Here is a 25,983-nt window from a genome sequence, read left to right on the forward strand (position 1 = left end):
GGCGGCCAGAACTCTCACTGGCTGTGTTACCACGGGTCAACAGAAGCTGGGGCCATATTCTGGCCAACTGGGGCTAATGGTGTAAACGTCTCAAGTTGAGGTGTTGAGGTTCAAGTTGAGGTGTCCTGCAATAAAGTCTGGATGCCAGACGCCTTAGGACCTACTTCTGTTTTGTTGCCGATAGTATAGTTTTTGCATCCATACGCCCCGAGACACACCTTTTTTTTTTGTCCCAGCACGGCTTTGATACCACAACATAAAAGGGGGAAATTTTGTTTCTCTGTTACGGTTCGTTATCTGAAAATGGCTATTAGGCTCTCTTACAGACTATGGATAGGCTACTATTCAGACTATTGCTATGGGTCTCTATTCTCTCTTTAAAAGAAACACAAAAACAGTCAGGGCAACTTCTACAAATGTTTTTATTCTATTTTGTGTACTTTGTAATTGTTTTTAATTATGTTATTATATTTAATGGAATTTGTAATGTATTTCTTCATTTATTCACTCCGTTCATTAGCTTTTATTTTTCTATGCTCTTTTAAAGGCACCCAGTGCAACTTTATGTAAACATTCAATGAAAAATAAACATTCAATTTCTAGTCTTTTTTACACGTAGTAAGTTTCAATAACTCCATACCATTACATATCGACATTCAAGGAGCAAAGATGAGACGTCGTTGTGTGGTGAGAACTGATAGAAAATCGTAAACAACAACAATCGCCGGTGGGGAGAAGCCATTTTTCCATTGACTGGAAGCCTGCTTTATTTATTGTAGGTTACAAAAAATAAAGAAAATGGCGGCGATTGTTGTTGTTATCGATTTTCTATCAGTGCTCACCACACAACGACGTCTCATCTTTGCTGCTTGAATGTCGGTATGTAATGGTATGGAGTTATTGAAACTTACTAAGTGTAAAAAAGACTAGAAATTGAAAGTTTATTTTTAAGCCTCGAAAGTTGCACTGGGTGCCTTTAATTGTAATAACGCATTTTAATTCTGGAGGCAGACCTCTAATCAGTTCCTGACAGCGAAGTGACTTGAGTTAGTGTTCTCTGACGTGGAGTTATGCAATTAAGCTGGTTTTCTCGGGGGATGGATGATGAAATATTTTATTAAGGACAAAACATTTGACTTTCAGAGACAAACATAATCATGAACAGATAGATAAAAACAACAACAAACAAAAACAGGCAGAAGAAAAAAGGACAATTCAGCCAGCGGCCAAACTGAAGGGCTGAAAATCTTTACAGAATGTGATGAACAGAACTGAATCCAATATGACCAGACTCAAATTATGCTAAATGAGAACATAATCCATTATGAACAGACTCAAATGATGCTAACGGAGAACTAAATCCAACATGACCAGACTCAAATGGTGCTAAACGACCAAATTAAAATGGTAACATAAAAACGAAATCCTCTGAAGGCACATTTAAGTAAATCAGGTATACAAAGGAAGACCACATGCAACTAAAATAATACACTGTTGTAGTTGTCAGAATCGAGTCAAAAAAAATATGCATGTTGCATGATTGTTTACATTGTTTTACGCGTCTGACATTTTGCAGAAATAAAATAACTAGTTAAAACAACTGTCAAGCCAAGCATACAATCAAGTGTTTTAAACTAGCAGCATTTCACACCTGTTGGTGTAAAGCAGCATTCAAGTATCTACCCCTTGAAGGTACAGGTCATACATACGGTTGCTTATAATAATAATCTAAACACCTAAAAGTCCACTCCAATATCAGGTTGTTATTACATATGGTGGCAAGAGACCACTTTCCGATCAGTCCACCTCAGGCACAGTTAGGTCCTTGATATAGTATTTTTGTTGTTGACGTCAAAGGCAAAAAAATGAATACATTTATTAACAATTTATGTCTGAGCACTCACACCCCATTGCGTTTAAATAGGTTGCTTTCAAGTAAGTCCAATAAGTACTAAAGCAAGGTACAGCAGCGGTACCACGGTACACCATCCTGCCGTCACCTATACTCCAAAGATGACCCTGAGGTCGGCCAGAGAGAGCTTGGTGAAGGTGGAGCCTGTGCCGGTCAGCACCTTCTGGGCCAGTTCCTTCTTCTTCTCCTGGAGGGAGGAAATCTTGTCCTCCACTGTGCCCTCACAGATGAATCTATGAAAGGTGAGAGTAGGCTCAACACAGCTGAACACAACCCAGCTGAACACTGAATAGCTCAGCATAGCTCAACCCAACACAACACAACACAACCCAGCTTTACACAGATGGACACAGCCAACACAACTTATCACGGAATGTTCATGCTGTTGGGGCATTCTCCAGGAAGAAACAGATTAAATTATATCCCTATGCCTTCTGCTTTTCTTTTCTTTTCAAAACGTTCTCACTTTAAGGGGGATACAATCAGCTTAACTTTTTTTACACCTTTACACTCAGCATGTTCATAATGGACTTGCTTGTTTATTATTTGGAAAAAAAATAAGATGTATTGTACGATATAGTACAATAAAAACAATATAACATCAGGCAATTATGTAATATATTCTCACTTGTGAATGGTGACGTCGCGATGTTGGCCCACCCTGTAGATGCGGTCACAGGCCTGGTCCTCTAAGGCAGGGTTCCTGTAAAGCCACACACACACAGAAACGCACACACACAGACACACAAATAAAATCCATGGAGAAAAAAATTGCTTGAAGAACATACTGTTTTTTTGTAGTTCACTAAATTTATATGACACATATGTTCTATATACTGTATTTATGACTTTTGCAAACTCTAGTGCTTTCCATTTCTCCAAACCTAGACCAATGTTAAAGCTATTTAATAAAGGTTTTGCATTTCTAGCCCACTATGGTAATCAGTTAGGCGTGGGTTATGGGGGTGCTCACCAGTGCATATCGATGAGGAAGAGGTGATTCCCACCGGTCAGGTTCAGGCCTACCCCACCAGCACACAGGGACACCAGCATCACCTGCAAAACATTTTTTTTCTTAATGGGAGAACAGTCAGTATGCGTCAACTCTCATCCCAAGTCAAACAGCTGTGTGCAGGTGCGCACGTGTGCGTTTGCGTTTTTGTGCGTTTTCCTATCTGAAGAATGGACAAACTCTTCACAAACTTGCAAAGAGAGAGGTGTGTGTGTGTGTGTGTGTGTGTGTGTGTGTGTGTGTGTGTGTGTGTGTGTGTGTGTGTGTGTGTGTGTGAGGAATATAAGTGGATAGTGATGTTGTCTTGTAATGGTCCTACCCTTTTATTTTTAATATAGCTATTATTAATTATCATGCTTCATATCATAGACCTACCTTTTGTTGATATTTGATCATTTAAAATTCATAATACAGGTTATTCAGTTCAATCCAGTTCAGATGGTGTAAAATAAAATACAAATAAAATGTGCTTCTTGTAATTAGCAACAGGTTAAACCGACTGGTCAGCGTCCCCGAGGTAGTTTAGGGGATTGATCGTGGGGTTCAGCAAAAATGAACTACCGTTGAAAAGTAGTAATTCATGTTCCCCTAGTGAACTGCAGTAGAGACAGAGACAGATCATTTTGTTGGTTGAACATACAGATTCAAATCCAGATAATGATGTTGCTGTGCACCTCTCGTTTCTGTGCGTGTGCGTGTTTGTGTGTGTGTGTGTGTGTGTGTGTGTGTGTGGACACACCTCTGGGCCTCTGGGGTTGGTGTTGAACTCCTCCACCAGGTCCATGCGCTTTTTGATGTTGACCGTTCCGTCGATCACAGCAAACCTCAGCTCCATCTTCTCCAGGTGCACAGCCACGATACGCAGCATACTGGTCCACTGAGACACGATCACACTAACATACACACACACACAATATAATTCATTTTGTGGTCATGTACAAATGTCAAAGACAGTCCGTCAGTTTTTTTATCCTTTACGATGAAAAGACACATTTGAAAGACACCATATGTACATTTCAACTAAACTTACTGGACGTATCAATATGATATATTATTGTATCAGGTGCCAATGCAATGTTTAATTTTAGACCACTAGTGGCAAAAGAATACAACCAAGTCTGCACCTTTTCTGGTCTTTACTCCTGATCTCCTTCAGTTCAGTGAGGACCGCAGAGAGCTGAGAGAGGGAGAAGCAGGAAACAAGCTTGAAAATGTTGAAAAACTTAATAGGTATCAGCGAGAAAAGGCACAGGTTGTTTCAGACATTATTGAATTGAATCAATACAACAATCTCTGAGTGGGAGAGTAGAGTTGAAGGGTAGCACACTTTCACCATGGGCAGAGGGAGTATGGGAAGGAGGTGTGTGCCCTGTGCAGAGGGAGTATGGGAAGGAGGTGTGTGCAGAGGGAGAATGGGAAGGAGGTGTGTGCCCTGTGCAGAGCGAGAATGGGAAGGAGGTGTGTGCAGAGGGAGAATGGGAAGGAGGTGTGTGCCCTGTGCAGAGCGAGAATGGGAAGGAGGTGTGTGCAGAGGGAGAATGGGAAGGAGGTGTGTGCCCTGTGCAGAGGGAGTATGGGAAGGAGGTGTGTGCAGAGGGAGAATGGGAAGGAGGTGTGTGCCCTGTGCAGAGGGAGTATGGGAAGGAGGTGTGTGCAGAGGGAGAATGGGAAGGAGGTGTGTGCAGAGGGAGTATGGGAAGGAGGTGTGTGCAGAGGGAGTATGGGAAGGAGGTGTGTGCCCTGTGCAGAGGGAGTATGGGAAGGAGGTGTGTGCCCTGTGCAGAGGGAGTATGGGAAGGAGGTGTGTGCAGAGGGAGTATGGAAAGGAGGTGTGTGCCCTGTGCAGAGGGAGTATGGGAAGGAGGTGTGTGCAGAGGGAGTATGGGAAGGAGAGGTGTGTGTAGAGGGAGAATGGGAAGGAGGTGTGTGCAGAGGGAGTATGGGAAGGAGGTGTGTGCAGAGGGAGTATGGAAAGGAGGTGTGTGCCCTGTGCAGAGGGAGTATGGGAAGGAGGTGTGTGCCCTGTGCAGAGGGAGTATGGGAAGGAGGTGTGTGCCCTGTGCAGAGGGAGTATGGGAAGGAGGTGTGTGCAGAGGGAGAATGGGAAGGAGGTGTGTGTAGAGGGAGTATGGGAAGGAGGTGTGTGCAGAGGGAGAATGGGAAGGAGGTGTGTGTAGAGGGAGTATGGGAAGGAGGTGTGTGCAGAGGGAGAATGGGAAGGAGGTGTGTGCAGAGGGAGAATGGGAAGGAGGTGTGTGCAGAGGGAGTATGGGAAGGAGGTGTATGCCCTGTTCAGAGGGAGCATGGGGAGGAGGACTGTGGTTGGATTTAGGCCGTAAGGTGACCCTCTAAAAGTGCTTTAGAAACCTAACTTCGCTCCACAGGCTCCGAACTAAGCGAACTTCAGTTCATAAACAAGAATGAGTCGTGCTGAGCTACCAAAAAAAAGTTCACCGTTTTTCGCAATGCAAGGCTATTCAAATTCACAACGTTTAATGAAGAACTAGTGTCTCCGAGGCGTATGTACATATTCGGCAGGCGTAACAATACTTTTCGCCTCGAGAGGTGCCACGGTTCAGATGTCATCAGAAGGAACGAATCGGATAGCTAGTATGTCAGCTGAGCTCGAGTAAACAGAAGCGGCATGGCAGCCATCGTATTAGCCGAAGAAGAAGAAATCTCGACAGAAAATGTAAAACAAAAGATATCTTCGAAACGCAAGATGTGTTACATGCATATATCTTCTGTTAAGCATGAGGAAACACAGAATTTCACCAACGCAAGGTGGAATACCTATCGAAACCTAGGAAACTTCGATCCAGATCAAGCTCTGGCCCCGTCCTACCTGCCATCTGTATAATTTGCAAGAAAGACAGCAAATTCATCGTCGCGAGTGGCAGACGTCAAAAAGAAGCTTTGTCAAAAACACAGACTTTAACAGCAGGTAAGACTGTTTCACCCTCACCCCCAACACACACTAACAGTAGGTAGTCTATGTGAATGCATCCCATCCCCCAAAACACACACACACACACAGATGTTTGGAGAAGTTGAATGACTATCTAGCCTACACTGCTGCACAATCATTGTATTTGTCCAATTCTAATATGAATGCATGTGTGAATTGCCATAATGTGTTGTGCATGTGTCTGGGTGTAAAATTACATTTGGGATTTTCCGCTTCTGTCCCTGTGTGTTGCTGGGCGGTCCCAGTAACCTTACTCCATCTCTAGAGGTGTATCCTGCCTGTGCTGCACATATGTGTGCTTAAGGACTCTTTTTTTGGGTGCACCACCTAGCACCCTTTTTACTATCTAGCCTACACTGCTGTACAATCCCTGTATTTGTCTAATTCTAATATGAATGTATGTGTGAATTGCCGTAATGTCCTGTGTGTGTGTGTGTGTGTGTGTGTGTGAGAGTGAGAGAGAGTGAAATTACAATCCAATACATAACATTCCCATGCCTATAATCAGTGGCGGACCTACCATTAAGGCGAACTAGGCAACTGCCTTAGGCCCCCACCCAGCAGAAAGCCCTCGACGAGTTGCCCACCCAGGCACCGATGAGCCGATGGGATGGCCCAAGTCCATAACCAACCGGCCCTCCCGCAGATGTTGTCGTTCGCGACAGGTTTCCTTGCTTCACAGAATACATTATATACTTCTAATGACAACAATTTGGAATCACTGTCTGGTATTTATACTACTCCTAGTGACCTGTATTCACACTCATGGTTACTATTTTCTTTACTAATCTAATCTCCTCCGTCAGTCTTACTATGTTTATTTGTTATTAAATGTCAATCACTCTAGCCTAATACTTGCGTGTCTCGCTCGTAGACACCTTTAACAACCCTACACACACACACATAATCACACACCCAGCATGCAACACTACCATTACCACTGATGTTTACACCCCATCGTATGTTCTGTTCTGTTCATTTCTACAATAAAGTTCAAACCAGTGGCGGCGGACCTTAAGGGCGATTGTGGCGACGAACTGCCTTCAGGAAAAGGAGATTTTTTTTTCTCTGTCGGAAATTACCAAATGTCGAATCAGGCAACAGTCACGCAACAGTTGTGCTTCAGAAGGCGGCGTCCCTATTTGGGGTTAAATGGAAATCGCCCCAGATCTCTCTCACTCTAATGTTAAATCCATTCTCTTTCATAAAAGAGGGCTCTCAATGCATTTTCCATGGCTTCCGGGAGGGCTCGCCATGCTCCATTCTTTCGTCATAAGTATAAGGACGTATGAGTTTAAAAAAAACGGTCAAGGCATATTCTGTCAAGATGTCTAACATTCAGTGCAACAACTGGAGTCACTCCTTGAAAGAAACTCATTTTTAGTCGGCGTACTAATTAAGATAACTTGACAACAAAACAATTAGGACTTCCTACACCAAATGTATCGATTCAACAGGTTTCTACAAAGGGTGGATATTTTACACATATTTTATGTGTCCTGTAAAGCTATGTTGCATCATACAACATTTGAGACATGTGGATAATGAAAAAGTGGGATAATTTAATGTGGAGCCAAATCATGTTTGCTTATGAAGGCTCCTGAATGCAACTTTCTTCCATATAACTAGCTACTGTAGCTATGTAGGTAGAGGGGAAATACGATTGATTGTGTGCTGCCATCTACTATACAAAAAGGTATTGCTGTATGAGTTAATCAGCCTACAAAAAAAATGATATTGCTTAATGTAGGATACTAGCCCAGAGTTAAGCATATTCATCCAGCAAACTATACCTACCTTGAAGTGTTACAATAGCCAGTATCATTTTATTCCATGTGTCCATTCAGGCAAATTTGTGGATCCAAATGTTATTAAAAAACATATATAATGTTATTTCTTTGTAATCATCCAAAATTATGTTAAGTGTATGGGTATTTTGCATACATTGAGTGGGCAACGCGCCGTATATTAAGTGGGCCGCTCTGACAGACAACTCCCGGGCCACTTTTTTCCCCCAGTCCACCCCTGCTTTGAGGTGGCCCTTTTTTTTTTTTGCATTAAAAGGACGGATGAAGAGGGCCCCTGGCTATGTTCGCCTTAGGCCCCCAAATGACTAGGTCCGCCACTGCCTATAATACCCCTATAAATTATTTTTTCTTTTCTTTTGTACAAGGCAAGTTGCAGGAAGCAGCTGAAGTAAAGGATGACCAGAGCATCCTCATTCACATCAAGGACAGAGACTGTGTGGCTCTGGAGGTGCAGTACCACAAAAGTTGCTACAGAGAATATACAAGGTTTTTGAGTGAGCCTGCCAGAGCAGAGAAAGAACAGCAAGTCATATCTTAATTTTATGAAAACACATACAGCACAATGTGTGTCCTATGATTGAGACAGTTTGTTCTCACAACACAGATCTCACAACGAAAGCTCTCACAACACATATCTTCTTCTATATTTTTTGTAAGGATCGGGTCAACATTTGATCTGAGCTATAAATTATTCTGTGAAAGGGTAATCCGTCAAAGGCTGCTGATCAACCAAGAGGTGCTGATGATCCAACTGAGGAAGGCATTTATTGACCTTGTGCAGTCAGTTTATTATTTGTCAAATCCAAGGGAATCTGCTCTGCTTGTCATATGCACATACTGTACATGTATTATTTTGCAATAAGGAGGATGACAGTGTTCTTGATAGTGTGATGTTTGTTACAGTATGTGTTTCTCTTGGGAATACTTGGTATTATATATCTGTGGCATAGCAAGTAAACTCCACCAATATTATTTTATTATTATATTATATTATATTATTATATGAGTTAATTTGTGAAGGTGGCTATTGTATATCAGCCACAACATGAAGCCCCCCTTTGCTGGTACTCATATGACTCTTTTTTTGTTGTTGATTTGTTGTGTTGCAGACAGGATGTATTGAAGAAGAGACTCAGCCGTGATTTTCCACAGCTAGTGTTCCACATCCCCGATAAACGCAACACTTCTGAACTGGTCTTTGCTTTTCTGCAGTACTGTGTTGCACAGATTTATGTCATTATAGTTATTGTGCCAATTCGAAAGAAAGTGAGGAACTTGATAGCTGTCCTGACACTGACAGTGAGGACTGAGTGTCCTTAATCTGTTATTCTTTAATTCTGTTTTGTACTGTTTTCATATTTTTCATAAAGATTGTTTATATGGTTGATCAGTGTTGTATTCATTTGTGGAAGAATGAATGAATGAATGACTGAATGAACAAATGGTCATTGGTTGAAGTACAATGCTGCCTTTTATTGATACAAGGAAAGAGGTTTATTTGTCACATACATAGAAATACTAACGTAAAGCATGTAGTGACATTTTGTTTGGTGTTAAGCTTTTTGCCTGACCTCAGTGTTTTGAAAAGTCAATGGCCAGTGATGATGCCGTCAGGACACTATCCACAGCTGTGGGGTGTACTACGAAACTCGATTTGAGAGGTAGGTATGCAGTACCACGAACTTTGTTCTCTTTTGCGTCGCTACATCACCATGGTATCTTATGCTAGCAAGTAAACCTGGTCGGGAGGAGATTTTGTGCTAAGTAAAACTCAAACCGTGTGAAAACACCGCCTACTGAACAAGCGATCTCACGTGTCGAACCGTGCCACCACTCGCGACCAAAATCTTATTACGCTGCGAAGGCTCTAGTTCTGCATAAAACATAGACGTATCGACAATCGGCTGGAAAGTAAGCGCCAAACTTTTTTTTGGTAGCTCAGCACGACTCGTTCTTTTTTATGAGCTAAAGATTGTGTAGTTCGCCTTCTGTGGAGCGAGATGAAACGATAACAGGGTTCACCATCCGGCCTAATTGGGGAACATGAGGTTGTAGGTCACCTTGGTGCTCCCGCGGGTCTCCTCGAAGAGCACGGAGCGGAAGCGAGAGCCGTTGAGGCAGACGGTGTCCTTGAGGTCGGCGTTGGGGTCAGACGGCCCGGAGAGGGAGAGGGCGTTCAGCTGCTCCTCCAGAGACAGGGTGATGCCATCGCCCTGCAGCTCGGACTGGTCCAGAGTCTGTGGGGAACAGGCATCCAGAGAGAGGAGCAAGGTAGGGTCACAGAGGGTGAAGGGAGTATAGGAGTGTGTGTTTGTGTGTATTACCTTCTTGAGCAAAGACATGTGGCAGCAGCACTGCCTGCGTCTCGGCAGTAGGGAGAGGATGTGTGTGTGTGTGTGTGTGTGTGTGTGTGTGTGTGTGTGTGTGTGTGTGTGTGTGTTTTACTACCTTCTTGAGCAGGGACAGGTGGTAGCAGCATTGCCTGAGTCTCAGCAGTAGGTAGAGGATGTTTGTGTGTGTGTGTCTGTGGTGTGTGGTGTGTGTGGTTTATTACCTTCTTGAGGAGGGAGAGGTGGCAGCAGCACTGCCTCAGTCTCAGCAGTAGGGAGAGGATGTGTACTGCGCTGGAGGCCTGAGGCTGCTGCTGGGACGAGGAGGGCGCCCCCTGCTGGGACGAGGAGGGCGCCCCCTGCTGGGACATGCCAAACTCATTCGCCACTGCAATATAACCACACGGCCACACAGACAGAGAGACAGACAGAGAGACAGCCACACAGGCAGGCAGGCAGGCAGGCAGAGACAGAGACAGAGACAGAGACACACAAAGAGAAGGGGGGTATTCTTAGTCTGAAGATTATTGTATAACATGAATTACAAAATGTCATAGAAGCACTATTTGCCAAATTCGTTTATTTGAACAATAAAATGTGAATGCTACTAAATGAACGACCCTGATATAAAAGGGTCAGTGACAAATAAGGATTGGCAAGATGCCAATTAAAAAATATGTTTTAAACTTGTTCAAACAACATGCCCAAGGACTGTTAGAATGTATATTTTGCATTTCTGTTGGTTTCATAGTATTTTATATGACATTTCTACCATTTTTCACCAAATACAGAACTAATGGCCCTGTATATTGTCAAATGGTGTAACCATTACACAAGTACAAGTATTTAATATTTCATCCTCCTAGATTTTATGTACGTGTAGTCATGAAAACAAGTAATTGATTTTCAAATATCACATGCATTTTTTAAAATTATATTTATTTAAAAAATTCAGATTAAATTGATGTTTTAATGTACTGAGCAAGACGTTATGTTGTAAACATTAAAGTTTTCTGCATATTCCATGGCCATTTGGGTAAAAATGGTTTTAAAACACATTATAACAGTGTAGTGGAATACTTAAGTATCATCCATATTCACTTTTTTGTACAATATGAGATTTTTGTGAAAAATACTGGTTACGCCAATTGACATTAATCGGTTACACCAAATGACCATACTGCTTCAACAGCCAAAGAGCAAGCAATTGACACAGAAAAACAAATAAGTAGTCGCCAAGGTAAAATGAATTAGATGTTTTAATATATTCTCATGTTATTAATTAAATACATAAATAAATAATTCATTAAATAAATAACTAAATACAACTAAACATACAAAAAATGTATCTATCAATAAACTTCATGGGAAAAAAATCACATTTAAACCTGCTGTTAACTCTTTGGTGACTGCCCCAAAATTGACAATTTTTAGTGACTTTTTGTAAATCTTGGATATCTCTGCAAATATTGAACATAACACCATATATTATGATTCATTTTAAAGGGTGATGAATGTAGAATCAATGTAGAATAGATTTTGAAAAATAATTCTCTCAATTTAAATTATTAATAAATAATTTATGCTAATTTATGCGGCGATATTTCTGAAATAAAACACAAATTGTAGGTGTAATCTGCTGTGGTTGCCATCATGTTTAAATTACTGCAATTGTGCAAACGCTAAGTTTTAGTATATATTGTAAGGAATCTTCCTGCCAAGTTTGGAGTCAATTTGACTAAATCTTCATCTCCTATCATGCATCTATAGGTCGCTGAAAAAAACGGAAAAACATATTTATTTAGAAAAAAACATAATTTTTTCCCAAAAAAATATATTTTCTGTATCTTGTTGAAACGACAATGTATTTGCCTAAATAGATATAAAACATGTCACTATAGAACATTTGAACAACATGAACAACAATTATTTGATCAGGTTACTTCAATAAACAAACATGGCATGGAAGGTCAAGAGTGACCTATTTTGTGGTAGCCCTTACTCTGCCAAACTTGAAAACTACAAACTATTACGAGAAATAACAACACAAATGCAAGTATAGAAATATATTAGCATTTATTTTGGTTGATCAAGATACAAAACAAAAGAACTATGAGACAGAAGTGATAGCATTGTATAAAATAATTTGTATCGCGATCTAAATGCGGTACATATGACACGAACGAATGCATGAATGACACGTCATTCCACGTGGACCCAAAACACTGGAAACACATCGGTTATTTCAAGAAAACGTCTAAAAACTTCCAATAACCCCTTCCAAATAATAATATAATGTTCAAACGTTTAGTGTTACTAAAAATGATGTATATATTGATGGCGCAAAAAAGCGGAAATTGAAATGTAAGGATAAACAGCGTGTCGTTCAGAAGTCAACATAGACGCATCTCACCTCAATTCTTGATCAGATCACAATCATTCATTAACAGATTGTCAAGTTCTTACTCTTCTCCACTGCTCATCCTACCAGTTGAACTATCTGCATCGTTATCCTCTTCATTGTCCGTTTGTAAACAAAGCTGAACCGCTTGATCGAGCGTATACACTTTGCTTGAAAACGCCGTGTTTGAAATGAAGCGCCGTCAATTATTTTTTCCGGTAAAACGTCTCTAAACCAATGGTATTTGTGATTGGGTACTCAAATAAAATACATCCTTGTGATTGGACAACTGTAAACAACATTTTCAGTACCATGGGAACGAAGATTGAGTGAAATAGAACAAGAATGTAACCAGATACGTGACCGGTCATGAGTGACCGAAATTTAAATGGACCGTCACCAAAGAGTTAATATTGACCAGTAGGAGTCACTATTTCAACCATAACAAAATGTATAATCAGGATCACAAATAAAGCTTTTGGCCCTAAATTGATCAAATCGGCCTCAAACAGGAAGATGTCAAATGGTGTAACCGGTTACACCATTTGACATTTCAATTTAAAACCAAAATCTGCAGGCATTATTTAGGATGACTATGTCAACACTTAACATTGGTGTGAATATTTAAAAACATATTTTACATTTAATATAAACACTTTGATTATAATGGTTTATTTATATTTTTACTGAGGTCATACCACTTGACATGTCACCTGACCATGGCTGAAAAACGCTTAATTATGTCAAATTTCAGAGAGAGTGATAACCTTGACATGTAGCAGTTAGGTTTTTCAGGGGTCCTTCTCTGCGACATGATCTTCTGGCACAATATTTATAAATGGCTCCTAAAATGCGGTTACACCACTTGACATTTCAAGAGGTTGACTTGGCAGACATGATTCCCCAAATTAAATTAAATATTCCGAACAATGATGTTACATAACTATTATTAAGTTTTAAAAGGTGCAAATGAAAGATCATGCCAAAGTATATCAGAGGCTAATTTGAAGAGAATTTCACATTTTTTTAGCAAGTTTTAATACTTGGTACCACGTTTTAATGGTTACACCACATTGACAATTTTGCCATTATTCTCTTAATATTCTCACCAAAATGGATAAAACCAGAACTTTTAGATTTTGATCTTGAAGGAAATGATGTTTCAAAGGGATTTGATAGATTATTCTCAAATGTTAACACTTTTGAATGTATTTCATCCTCATGTTCACAAAAAAATGAGCGTCACGTCTTTGACCCAAAAACTAAAATAAAAAGTTACATTAAATACTGAATTTAATACTTAAATGCAATCAATAGACCAATGTAACCTAATCAATACAACAATGGTCATGGTAGGCAGTGGCCTTGAGGTGTGCAGCCAAACGCACTAGTGCTTTACGGACCTTTGTCAAAGGGGTTACTGCCGTCTCCCCCACGCCCCTCCTTTCCCTCATGTCTCTTCAGGTAGGTTTGAAGAGTGGACCTGAGAACACACACACACACACACACACACACACACACACACACACACACACACACACACACACACACACACACACACACACACACACACACACACACACACACACACACACACTCTTACAATTTTAATATTACTAATAACAAATACTAAGTCAGAATTGTTGAACATGGCCTTTTCTACTCTGTGACCAGAGTCTATAAATCAATGGAATATACAATCCATTTCTTGATAAACGGAGATTTAACACAACCATGAACAAACATTTGCCCAAATGTCCAAAACATCATCAGTTAAAATTGACTTTTGTGTGTGTGTGTGTGTGTGTGTGTGTGTGTGTGTGTGTGTGTGTGTGTGTGTGTGTGTGTGTGTGTGTGTGTGTGTGTGTGTGTGTACTTGAGAGAAATGACTGGGGGCCAGAAAAAGCCGAGCTGACGTACTTGGATCTGGCAAACACCACGTCGTAAACAGACTGCTCATCCTCAGAGAGCTTCACGCGGTGCACCTCACAGCTGCGGTCCGGCAGATCCACCTGAACAGAGTAGACACTAATGAATCAACTCCAGCATAGAAACACGCAAGACATATAATACACACAAAATAAACTATCCATTCCATCTGCTTCATCAGCAGAAGCCTACAGGCTACACCTACAAGGATAATAGTGATAATAGTTTTGACTCATTTATTCCAGAGCTGGTGTGTGTGTGTGTGTGTGTGTGTGTGTGTGTGTGTGTGTGTGTGTGTGTGTGTACCAGTGGCTTGCCGGCGGAGTCCTGCTGGTCTTTGGTGCGGCGCAGCATCAGGGTCTGGGTGAGGATGTGGAGCCTCTCTCCGCCCCTCCTGGAGCCGTTGTCCACCTGAGCCTTCCACAGCTTGTACTCATCAAAGGGGGCGCACCTCAGGAACCTAACACACACACACAAATAATAATTAAGACACATCACATACACCCCCCATTGATAGCCCTACACTCGGTCACAACACACACATAGGGTGATTCTCTCTTTCTTTGAACGTCCCACTTAGTGTTGTGTACATACTGTATGGATGAGTGTCATGACCTACAATAAATATCACAGTGATTTCACAGTTTTACCTTATTGCGCTGTGAGGCTATATCTCACAATCAAATATCCCAAATGCATACGTAATTAAATGGCTGAATAATAATAATTAAACTAAATCTTTTTTTAATCAATACCAAATATGGTAACTATGCATCAAAATCATACAACCTTAATTGAACATGTCAAAATGAGACATCTATCAGACAGCTAAAGCACTGTTCCGCTGAGTCTCTCTGACTACGTAACAAAGTCTGTAGTGTCGTCTCCAGAACCGGCACGGTGGGTCGTACTTGAGCAGTGAGTACATGTCCAGCAGGTTGTTCTGGATGGGGGTTCCGGTGACAGCCCAACGGGCCCGTGCTCTTAGCTTGCACACAGCCATGGAGGTCTGCACCTTAGGGTTCTTGATGTTGTGGGCCTCGTCCAGAACCACACGAGCCCAGGCCACACACAGCAGAGGAGGCAGGTTGGCTCCCTGATTGAACAGAACCAATCAATCAGAGGGCAGTGTAGAAAACAACATACGACCTCTAGGCTTCAGGATATGTTTTGGTGATACACTGTCAATGAAAAACCACTGTCCTGTATGTATCTTGGGAGGACAGGAAATGGAGATTTTGCATTGCTTTTCAAGTGACAGTTGGTTTCATTAGTTAAATGGGTCATAATTTACATTATATGTATTTTTTAATGATATACAATTATATTATTGATTAACTGTTCAGAAACAGTAAATTGGTATTAAAACACAAATGACACCACACCACAGGCAGCTAAACTAACTGTGATTAAGCTCAAAAAGTCTTCAGCAGGCCCTGCATTAACATCACAGTGTACTGTAAGGACTAACTATAGTCTCTGTATGTATGTACGCATGACCAGGAGGCATACCACAGGGACAGAGTCCTGGCTTGGCCTCTCTGCCTCCTCTTTCTGCACAGGGATCTCCTTGGAGACCAGACTGTAGGTGGTCACCACCACATCATAATCGGCCAGTCTAGAGGGGGATTATGAAGCCCAATTAGAAATTCAACTTCAACTTATGATACACTTTCTCTTTCTGCTTATGATCATTTTGTCTATATTAGAATCTAATACTGGTTCATTCTAAGGCATTTTTTATAAAAAACACATATGTGTGTGTGTGTGTGTGTGTGTACTCTCATACTGTTTGATATTCCTTTGGCAGTTGGGATTGTGGTGTATGTCAGGGTTCAAGCTAGGATATTTTCTTGCTGGTGTGTGTGTGTGTGTGTGTGTGTGTGTGTGTGTGTGTGTGTGTGTATGTATGCTTGTGTGTTTGTGTCTCACTGTTCTGCATTTCTCGGGCAGTTGGGCCCATGGTAGAGGTAGATGCTGAGGCGGCCTCTCTTGATGTGCCTCTCCACCTGTGTGTGTGTGTGTGTGTGTGTCTCACTGTTCTGCGTTTCTCTGGCGGTTGGGTCCGTGGTAGAGGTAGACGCTGAGGCGGCCGCCCTTGATGTGCCTCTCCACCTCCTTCTTCCAGTGGTGCACCAGCGAGGCGGGGCAGATGATCAGAGTGCCCTGGGACGCCACCACAGACGAGTCTGAGCGGACAGCAACAGCAAACACAAACTCGTTACATTCAGCGCACACCAATTCTAGCATGTTAATGGAACACAAATACAATACGTCAAATGTATTAGCTTGTTGACAAAACAGCTTTTTTCAAAAGTGCTATAAAATACGTCAACATGGCGGGTGTATTAACATAACATGAACATATAATGTACAATAAACACAATTAACAACAAAAATTGACTTCAACAAAAGACAATGAAAATGTAAGACACATGACATTAGAAACATACAATAATGTTGCTTACTGTACTTTACTATCAATCTACATTGATTTTGTAAAATGTCTGCAGCCTTACGGTTATTGCATGGGAATACATTTTACAGCTAGTAATGTGCTACAACCGCCAGAAGGTGGCAGTAACGCACCTAAAAGCTGTTTGCCGACCACTATATAAACAACAGAAGAAGTAATTTTGCCTGAAATGCCCATCCCTCCTTTATACAACTTCTAAATTGGTAAGTAGTGCTCGCACCAAAACTATGTGACAAGATGAGGTAGCTTTGTACAAACCACAGTTTTAAAACCGTTTTTGTAATGCTGTTAATGTGCAATGCAGGTTAATAGTCAGGAAATGATGGCATACAGGAGACATACTAGGCTTGAGGGATGGTTGGTTTCATTACCATGTTTGGAGATCCATCCTTCCAGTTTTGGGTCCTTCTCGTCCTTTGGCTTCTTCTGAGCCAGTATTAGGGCGATCATGGTGAGTGTCTTTCCCAAGCCCATGTCATCCGCTGGAATACACAGTTACAAAAGATGATTTATAGAAGCAAGTGCCTATGTGAAAAGTCACGGCAGACCAGAATGAAAATATCAAATACTACAACCAAAGGTTTCGACTTTGTGGCTGGAGCAGTAAAATATGTCTGTAAACACACAACACCCCCATGTTAAATGTAATTTTTACCCAGAATTCCACCGCATGGCTTCTGGTCCTCTCTCCACAGCAGCCAGGCAAGGGCCCGCCTCTGATGAGGAAGCAGCTGCACCTGAACACAATAGAACCAGAACCAGAATTATTAACCAGAACCAGAACCATGTCCAAGTGTCTGTTTATGTGTATCTGGTAGGGATGCAAATTATCGATTAATTCATTAATCATTAGTTGATAATCTTATCGATCGACTTTCGATTAATTGATAAGCGGCGTTTTTCACCTGAGTTTCAGTGCTTCAATAGGGCCTTTAAAAATATCAGCTAAATAGTTGAGTTATTATAGGCTATTACATTACATTATGATAATTATATTCTATTCTATTCTATTATACATTCATCAAGTAATTATGCATTAGGAAAAGAAAGCAGAAAAGTTTTTTTATGGTATAACAAATACATTCTTTAATTTAAAAAAAAGAAATACATTATGGACTGGCTCAGTTCTTGCATTTGAAACAGACATACAAAAAAAAAAAGAATTGAAGAAATTAAATAGTGAGCCAAACAGAATATTATTGAGCCTATAGATTATGAAGAAACTGCATCTAGGCTATTACAAGCTAAATAGCCAACACAACTCTCTGAAGTTTAACTCGCGCTCACGGTAGTGAGGGATAGAGTAGCTACTTACATTCTTAATGGCAAGCCATCAGGCAAAGGTAAGCTAGCCCACTAACAAGCTAGGTATCTAATATCATTAAGCCTGAGTGAGCTAGTCCGCTATCAAGCTAAATAGCCAACTAAACTCTTACTTACTTACTTACTAACTCTCATGAGCCAAACTCGCGGGCACACGTTAGCGCGGGAGTAGACAGAGATATTCACATTCATAGCAAGGTGAGCTAGCCCGCTAAGGAGCTAGGTAGCTAACTCTATGAAGTCTCAGTAAGCTAGCCCGCTAACAAGCTAATAGCTAACCTGAGTTTTAAGACTATAGCCTTAACTCGCGGCAGTAAGCGATAGAAGGTATAATACAGTGTAGCTGTGAATTTAGGTTGACCAGGTGAACTGGTGGTGCCATGCAGGACAGCAGCATGCACGGTGTTCAAATGATAACTGAGTGAGCTAGTGGAACTATTGTATTTCGATACCGCATTACACAGAGAACATTTGACTTCTTTGCCTGAATTAACAATGTTGAAGTGGTCCCACACCGCACTTCTTTTCGCTCACTTCATTTTGTTTTCAACCGGTCTCTCGCGCTAGCGCCCTCTAGCGATTAATCGTGATTAATACATTTTGATCGAGCAACCTCTTGATCGACAATTAATCTAAAGTCGATTAATCATTTGCATCCCTAGTATCTGGACAAACACATGCCAGAGCTAGGTGGTGCATATAGGAACCTTACATAGAAACACACACTGGGAATTGATGCAACATTTAAAACAGAAAACCCTGTCAATCAAAACTATGTCAAACACTTAGGTAAATCTACATTAGCATTTACATATAAAAAAACCCTGCATTAATTATTGTATTTGTGTGGAAGAATGTTCACGCCTGACACCTCACAATTCATGGTCTGTGTGTGCATGTGTGCATGCGTCTGTGTATGTGTGTGTTCATGTGTGTACGGCGTGCTGTCCAACCTTGATGCCTTTGGGATCTTTGGTCTCTGTGTCTGGGCCTGGGCAGGTCTCCAGTGACTTGTGCAGGTGGTTGATGGTGTCGGTGGTGGCGTTACGGATGGCCACCAGCCGGCCCTCAGTCATCTTGCCCCCGTAGAAGGTGTGACTCTGGGGATCCGCTGACAGAGAAGGGGGGACAAACTGGGTGAATGCTGTGAGGGGGGGGGGGGGGGGGGGGCAAGCACCTGGACAGATATTAGATACAGAGAATATGAGAAACAACATCACCAAGACAACGGAGAGACTGAGCATTCATATGAAAAAGTGTGAGATGGAGAGCACATTCACGAGAGAGCACGAGTGAGATAGTGCAAGAGAGGGAGAAAGAGAAAGAGGCCATGGCTGAGCTTGTGAGAGCTGGTGAACCAATACCTCCAAACATCTGGGAGTAGCCCTGGCTGAGGCCCAGGGAGCCGGTCGCCTCTTGGGGGGACAGGGCTGGGGCATCGGGCAGCAGGATGGCTCCGCCGGGGCGGCCAAAGGGGTTGGACTGGCCGGGCACAGGAGATGCCTTCTGCTCCTCCTTAACCTCATCCCGTGACTCTGAAACAGAGACGTGGTGGAAATGAGGATGAGATTCAAATACACACATATGCGCACAGCTCCTACTTCCTATACAATACATCAACTCTTTTCATGTCTGTTATTATGTGACATGTTAATTGACTGAATTATTAACAATATTTGATCATATAAAAAAACCTTACCTCAAATATAGTCCTATATATATTAAAATGAATGCTTAATGAAATTACAATGTTCTCTTAATACTTGATATTTACAAAAAAAGGATTATAAGGATAAGTATAGTTCATTCTGGAAAAGTGTTACGTCACATACAGTACTTCCTTGCACTAGGTTGATGAGTGATGATAAATGCAATAAATAATACATACGTGTATTAAAATGTAAGAACAATTAAAGGAACATGAATAAACTGAAAGAATCGTGTGAAATATAATTCTTAGGAGAGTGTCATCTCTGAGATGGGCATCTTGGTGCCGGGTGGATGCCTCCTCACCAGGCTCTGTGAAAGGGGTGAGACTCAGAGAGTCCAGAGCGTCCTCCAGATCCTTCACCTGACTCCTCAAACGTTCCCCCTTATCAGGCAGAGCCGACAGGTTCACCACGGACAGGGTGGCCTAACAGAGGGCAAAACAATTGGAGAGTGTGTGCGTGTGTGTGTGTGCGCGAGAGAGAGAGAGAGAGAGTGGGGGGGGGGGGGAGTGAGAGAAGAAAAATGCAATGAATATAAAAAAGAGGGAAACGGAATAGTGCTTTCGTTAAAACCATAATCTACAGCTCATCCCATAATGTATTATCCTTAGGGCGATGACCACTATTATTCAACCCCCACAATTATACTTCAAGGACCTAAAGGAAACTCGCCACAATTTTCACTATGCCTCCACAGCTGTACCTTCTTCTGCTTGAGCTGAGCCGTGAGCTGGCTATGCAGGGCCCGGGGGTCCTTCTCCTGCCCCTTCAGTTGGGAGGCAGGCTGGAAGAAGGAGGTGAGAGTCTTCTGCACAGGAGCGGATGGGACAGGGGGGCTCATCTTCGGGCCGGGCTGCACTGAAACAACCTGGACATCGTCATCATCATCCTCATCACCACCTTCTGCCTGAGGACCATCATCATCATCATCATCGCTCAGCTGTATTGGGCTCCTCCTCTGAGGTTGGCCCCGTGGAGATGCCTGGGGTTGTTGGTCGGTCGGTGCTGCCCCTGAGCGTGGCTTACACTGGTCTGCTAAAGCAGCGAAGGAGGGTGGGCTGTCTGGTCTTGCCCTGGAAGCCTTGTGGGTCTTCTGAGTCTTCTCTACCCCAGAGCTGCTGCTGCTGCTTCTGCCACTGGATGAGTCATGACGTCTGGGCGCTTCCGCAGTCGTGTCAGAGGCGAAGCGGGCCCTGGTTTGACAGTCTGAGTCGCTGGCACAAGATTTCTCAGAATGCCGTTTCTTATCTCCGTCTTTATGTGGGCCAGATTGGAGAGGTGACACTGCGACAGGCGGCTGATCTTCTGTGGACTGCTCATTGTCAGATTTCGGGCTGGGATTGAGTGCTCTGCCAGACCCCTTCCCTTCTGAAGAGCTTTTGCTTTTAGAGGGGACAGTTTCACTTCTCTCCTGACATCCTTCTTCTTCTTGTTCTTCTTCATCTGTGGTTCTGGTGCTGTCATTCCTCTTTTTCTCTTCCTCTTCTCCAGACACTCTCTTCTTTATCTTCATCCCTGCAGGCAGTGCTCTCCCTCTCCAGGACTCTGTGCTGCCATGTCTCTCCTTCTCCACCTCCCCTCCGGACTCCTCTGTTCCACCTCCATCCCCTCCTCCCCTGTTGCCCTGGCGTTCTCCATCTTTCTTCTTCTCGCTGACTCCGTTCTCCTGCTCTTGGCTCTTTCCATCCTCCTCTTTTCTCTCCGTCTCGTGCAGCCTCTTCCACTCGGAGGCATCGTCTGTTTTGCTGGGGGCTTTGAAGGGGTTCCTCACAGGGGGGAGGACGGAGGGCTTCAGGTGTTTGTCCATCAGAGGGCTCCTTTTCTCTGGGTCATTCTGTCATTAAGAAAAATACAGTTATCTTCTACTTCTAATACCATTATAACTACTACTACGATAAATTCCTAATAGTTTTGAAGGCCTTCCACAGAGAGAGCAACATGATGCACAATTCCGTTTTGAATCTTTGAAATAAATGCTAAATGTTTATTATACAGACCATGATACAGAGTCTTATGGAGTCTCTCTTTAGAAGAGGTTTCAGTTGCATTCATTAATTAGCTTCACACAGAAAATCCCAAATAAGGAGGAAACCATACTTTGTCAAATGGGGACAAAAGCTGCCCCTAGAGACACCATTCAGTCCAAATACTGGACAAGGATGGGACACTGACAGAGCATTTAAGCATGGAGCTACAACAAATAAACAAACAAAAAAAACCTGAAATGTTGAGGGAAATGAAATACTTACAGAATTCCAGGGAACACTCCCACACCACTTCTGCCCCTCCTTCTTTCCCAGGGCACAACGGAAGTACAGCCTGGGAAAAAATAGGTTGTCAAGAGGGAGAGAGAGACATTGAATCTCACAAACACATGTACAAGTAAACAAATGTAATTTGAATTAAAAAATTAACAAATAACAGATCATGTCAGAAAACTCACAAACAAAACACATGACACACACACACACACACACACACACACACACACACACACACACACACACACACACACACACACACACACACACACACACACACACACACACACACACACACACACACACACACACACACACACACACACACACACACACACACACACACACCTGTAGCGCTGAGATTTGTCGACTGACTTAATCAGAGCCTGGAGTTCAACTACAGAGTCTTCATGGTGCAAACAGTGAGAGGGAGGAATGCTGAGGAAAAGGAGTATCAGTATCAACACCATTGTAATTTGTCTTGGTCCAGCTTAGAAGCAGCTGAGTGACTTTCGAGAAGTTTTATAGAGATTTACAACCCATTAAATACTGTACAGATGGCATAACTAAGAAGGGCCAAATCATTAAAACAAAAACTTACTCTGCAGTTTGAGTGAAACCGCAAGGTGTACCCTGGCGTGCTGCGCAAACGTAGAAAGATTTCCCCTGGTTTGGGCCATCTCTCACGCCGGTTTTCAGAAGGCAAGTGGTTCCTTGAGGAACGTGAACATAACAAGTAGAGGCGATTAGGCAACGCTTGAATGAGACGTACCTTTGTTTATCGACGTTTTTTTTAGGCTTAAAAGAGACATAACAGGGCAGTTAACTCCCATTACTAAACCTAGTCGTCTTGAATAGACTAACGTTACTACCGATATCTGTAAGTTACCTAATTAGTAAATAACTGTGAAAAGCTTGCCCTTTTTTACCACTGACTAGCCAAGTTACCAACTTCCTAGAATACAATTACCAGCGAAAAAGGCACTGCTATGACTAGAAATGCAAAACCACATCTGCATTAATGACAGAATTCCAACGCAAAGAAAAGGCAGAAAGCCGTTAGCAGAGTAGGTTGGTGTGATGACTACATAGCCAGTTTTGGTTAATTAGCAAACTAACTCCATCTTATGATAGGCCTACATAAATGCCTGCGATAACACAGCTGCGACATAATTGATCTGACACAAGACTTACCATGTGTGTCACAACGCGTAATTTCCATAATTGCTCCCTAACGTTTACTTCAGATCCAAAAAGTTGCAGCGTACAAATTATCTGGCTATGACAATTCAATGCGCGCGCGCAGTCCACGTCTTCTTCTCTGTATGGAAACAGGGGGCCGCCAGATAAATGTTTCTTGTGCTGCCATCTGCTGTTAAATAACTTTGAGGAGTTCGAACAGAAAGATATTTAGTTTAGCGCCAGGGAGTTAGAAATATTACGTGTGATGTGAAATCCACGATCTGTTGAAAGTAATACGTTTGATAAAAGCACCTTAGGTGAGGGTACGTAGAGCAGAGACAGGTTGACCAGGCCTTTAGACATTTTCAAGAGTAGCCTACACTTTTGAATGTATGTGCCCGTCGCAAGGTGGCAGTATTTACTTACACAGTTACTCATAATAATGCTGAATGGTGATATATGGATAGTTGTACAAAAAGGACCAGTAAACCGTGAATAAAGTACATGACATTTCGTAAAGATTCTGATAACGTAACGTATTGTAACGAATTACCTTTCCAAGCATAATGGAGGAAAAGGCATTTTACATTGCATGTAGGCTATTTCAGTTGAGTGCACTTTAGAGCAAGTTTAGGCCTGTAAGTTGTACAGCAAAAGAACATACACTTCACCTGCCTTTTTACCTAGTGGTCCTTAGTTAAAGGGAAAAAGAAAGGCTATCTTTTTCCTCATTGAATCCCCCAAAGGGTCTCACAGCATGTCTGTGTTTAAATAAGATGAATGCTCTGAGGTTTTAGCACTTGGGCTTGATAATTGTTCTGACTGTGATAAGTAAATCAAATAAAAACATATGATTTTCATTTTTAAAATGATCCTAATACCTTCACATTATTACTTTTGTTAGTTTGTTTAATAATCTAAATATAACCCTACTCATTTCACATGCACTTGATATAACAATAAAACAAATGTATCATTACATAGCCTATTTAACATGTTTTGAAAGTTTAAACACCAAAACCATAGTGACCATAACTACAGTCTTCTTGTTTTAATTTTTTTCTATTTACGCATGGAAATGATACCATGCAATTTTACCATGTACATATTTTCAAGAATAAAAAAAGAGGTAGGCTATTGGGTCTTCTGCTATCAATCAGACACCACTTTTGGCCATTGTTCAGATGATCTACCTTCCGAGAATGCCAACGCCCCTTCCATGAATAGCCATAAGCGCAAACGGGAGAAGACACCTATAATAAATATTCAAATAATTCCCTGAAGTATTGCTTCACCTACAAAGAGACCGATGGTGACGAATTTCCAGTGCGGTTGGCTCTTCCGTGCTATCACACGAAAGTATGAAGCCATCAAATATGTAACTTACACTTAAAGACAACCCATACTCACTTGACCGTAAAAAGCATTTAATATTTCCAAATATTCGTGTGAGGGCCAGCAGACCTTGATGAGACAATCACCCAAAGTTGGCGAGCTAGCTTTAAAGCCTTTTATCACGTTGCATTACGTGGAGCTCAGAACAAAAAGCCAAACATAATTGCGGAAAGTTTAATATTGCCTGCAGCTAGTGATATGTGCAAAACAATGTTTGGATGAGTAACCTACGTAAAAAAAATACAAATAAAATGAAAAGCATCCCATTGCCCGCCCCATTGATGAATTGGCTGATGTGAGGGCAAACTATCGCGAAACTCCCGAAGGAAGATTTTTTTGCACTACAATTAGGCGAATCCCCCGATGTGTCAAACGACGCCCAGCGTTTAGCGTTTGTGTGGTTTGTCGACCAAAATGAGATGCTGGAGGGATTTCTATTCTGTAAGCAGCTAACTGGACGTACAAGAAGTTTGGAGATTTTCAAAGTCATCGACGATATTTTCCGTGAACATGATAGGCTATACCATGGCCAAAATGTGTCGCGATGTGCACAGACGGTGCAAGAGCCATGTGTGACGCACTGCATGCTTCATAGGGGGAATCTTGTTGCAAAAGACATGAGTTGTGAATTGTCAAACGTCCCCTCACTAGGTATGAGATATTTCATCATAGCCATAAGCTTCTCAAGCTCTCAACAATTATGTGTCCCTCCCTAGTATAATTCAGAGTGATGGCTAACTGTAAGGAAGTGTGTGTGTGTGTGTGTGACTGGCACTTAGTTCCAAATAAAATATACAGTATGAGCAGGGCCGTAGAGAATACCCCCGCAGCCCCCGCACCGCGGGGGGGCCTCGCAGGGTTGGGGGGCCTCGCAGGGTTGGGGGACCTCGCGTGGCCCCCACCAAAAAAAAAAAAAAAAGGTGTGGTCAGGTTCCTGGTGGGAAAGAATCTCACAAAGAAACCTTTTCATCAGGGTTAATATCGTTTCTGTTTCAAAGTCTCTTTCACTTCTTTGTTACAACATACTTGTCAATATCAGACATTACATAAACATGGCATGCCAACAATAAACCAACTGGAACTGAGTTCCATTGTGCGATGACAGGTGAATCAGATGAACATGAACCCTTTAACCTCAGAAAGAGTACTTTGGATATTTTTATTTTTATTTAGCCTTACTCAACTTCTTTTTCAATATTGCATTAAAATCGCATAGCGGTCAATAAGGCAATAACATTGAGAAAAATCAATGTCTCATGACTCTTAATATACCTCAG

General features: G+C 42.0%; 1 protein-coding gene and 1 long non-coding RNA gene across 2 annotated transcripts; one reads left to right on the forward strand and one right to left on the reverse strand.

The window, feature by feature from the left end:
- Positions 1-1,340: 1,340 nt before the first annotated feature.
- On the reverse strand, positions 1,341-23,407 carry ttf2 (transcription termination factor, RNA polymerase II). The gene is made up of 23 exons (XM_080839740.1): positions 23,324-23,407; positions 22,731-22,842; positions 22,478-22,567; positions 22,118-22,187; positions 20,572-21,702; positions 20,173-20,293; positions 19,524-19,694; positions 19,113-19,270; positions 17,492-17,573; positions 17,208-17,318; positions 16,399-16,549; positions 15,873-15,978; positions 15,272-15,456; positions 14,667-14,820; positions 14,352-14,443; positions 13,835-13,914; positions 10,255-10,418; positions 9,761-9,937; positions 4,049-4,101; positions 3,664-3,817; positions 2,886-2,968; positions 2,541-2,615; positions 1,341-2,145 (listed from the first exon to the last, which is right to left on the reverse strand). Exons 1-23 carry the CDS (start codon positions 23,349-23,351, stop codon positions 2,001-2,003), a joined length of 3,693 nt encoding a protein of 1,230 aa, XP_080695866.1. The 5' UTR covers positions 23,352-23,407; the 3' UTR covers positions 1,341-2,000.
- LOC308365912 lies at positions 5,838-8,865 on the forward strand. Its single transcript, XR_013968668.1, has 3 exons — positions 5,838-5,868; positions 8,066-8,148; positions 8,810-8,865. It is a non-coding gene; the product is annotated as an uncharacterized lncRNA (long non-coding RNA).
- Positions 23,408-25,983: the final 2,576 nt, after the last annotated feature.

The sequence above is a fragment of the Sprattus sprattus genome, assembly GCF_963457725.1.
Source record: "Sprattus sprattus genome assembly, chromosome: 5".
Lineage (NCBI taxonomy): Eukaryota > Metazoa > Chordata > Actinopteri > Clupeiformes > Clupeidae > Sprattus > Sprattus sprattus.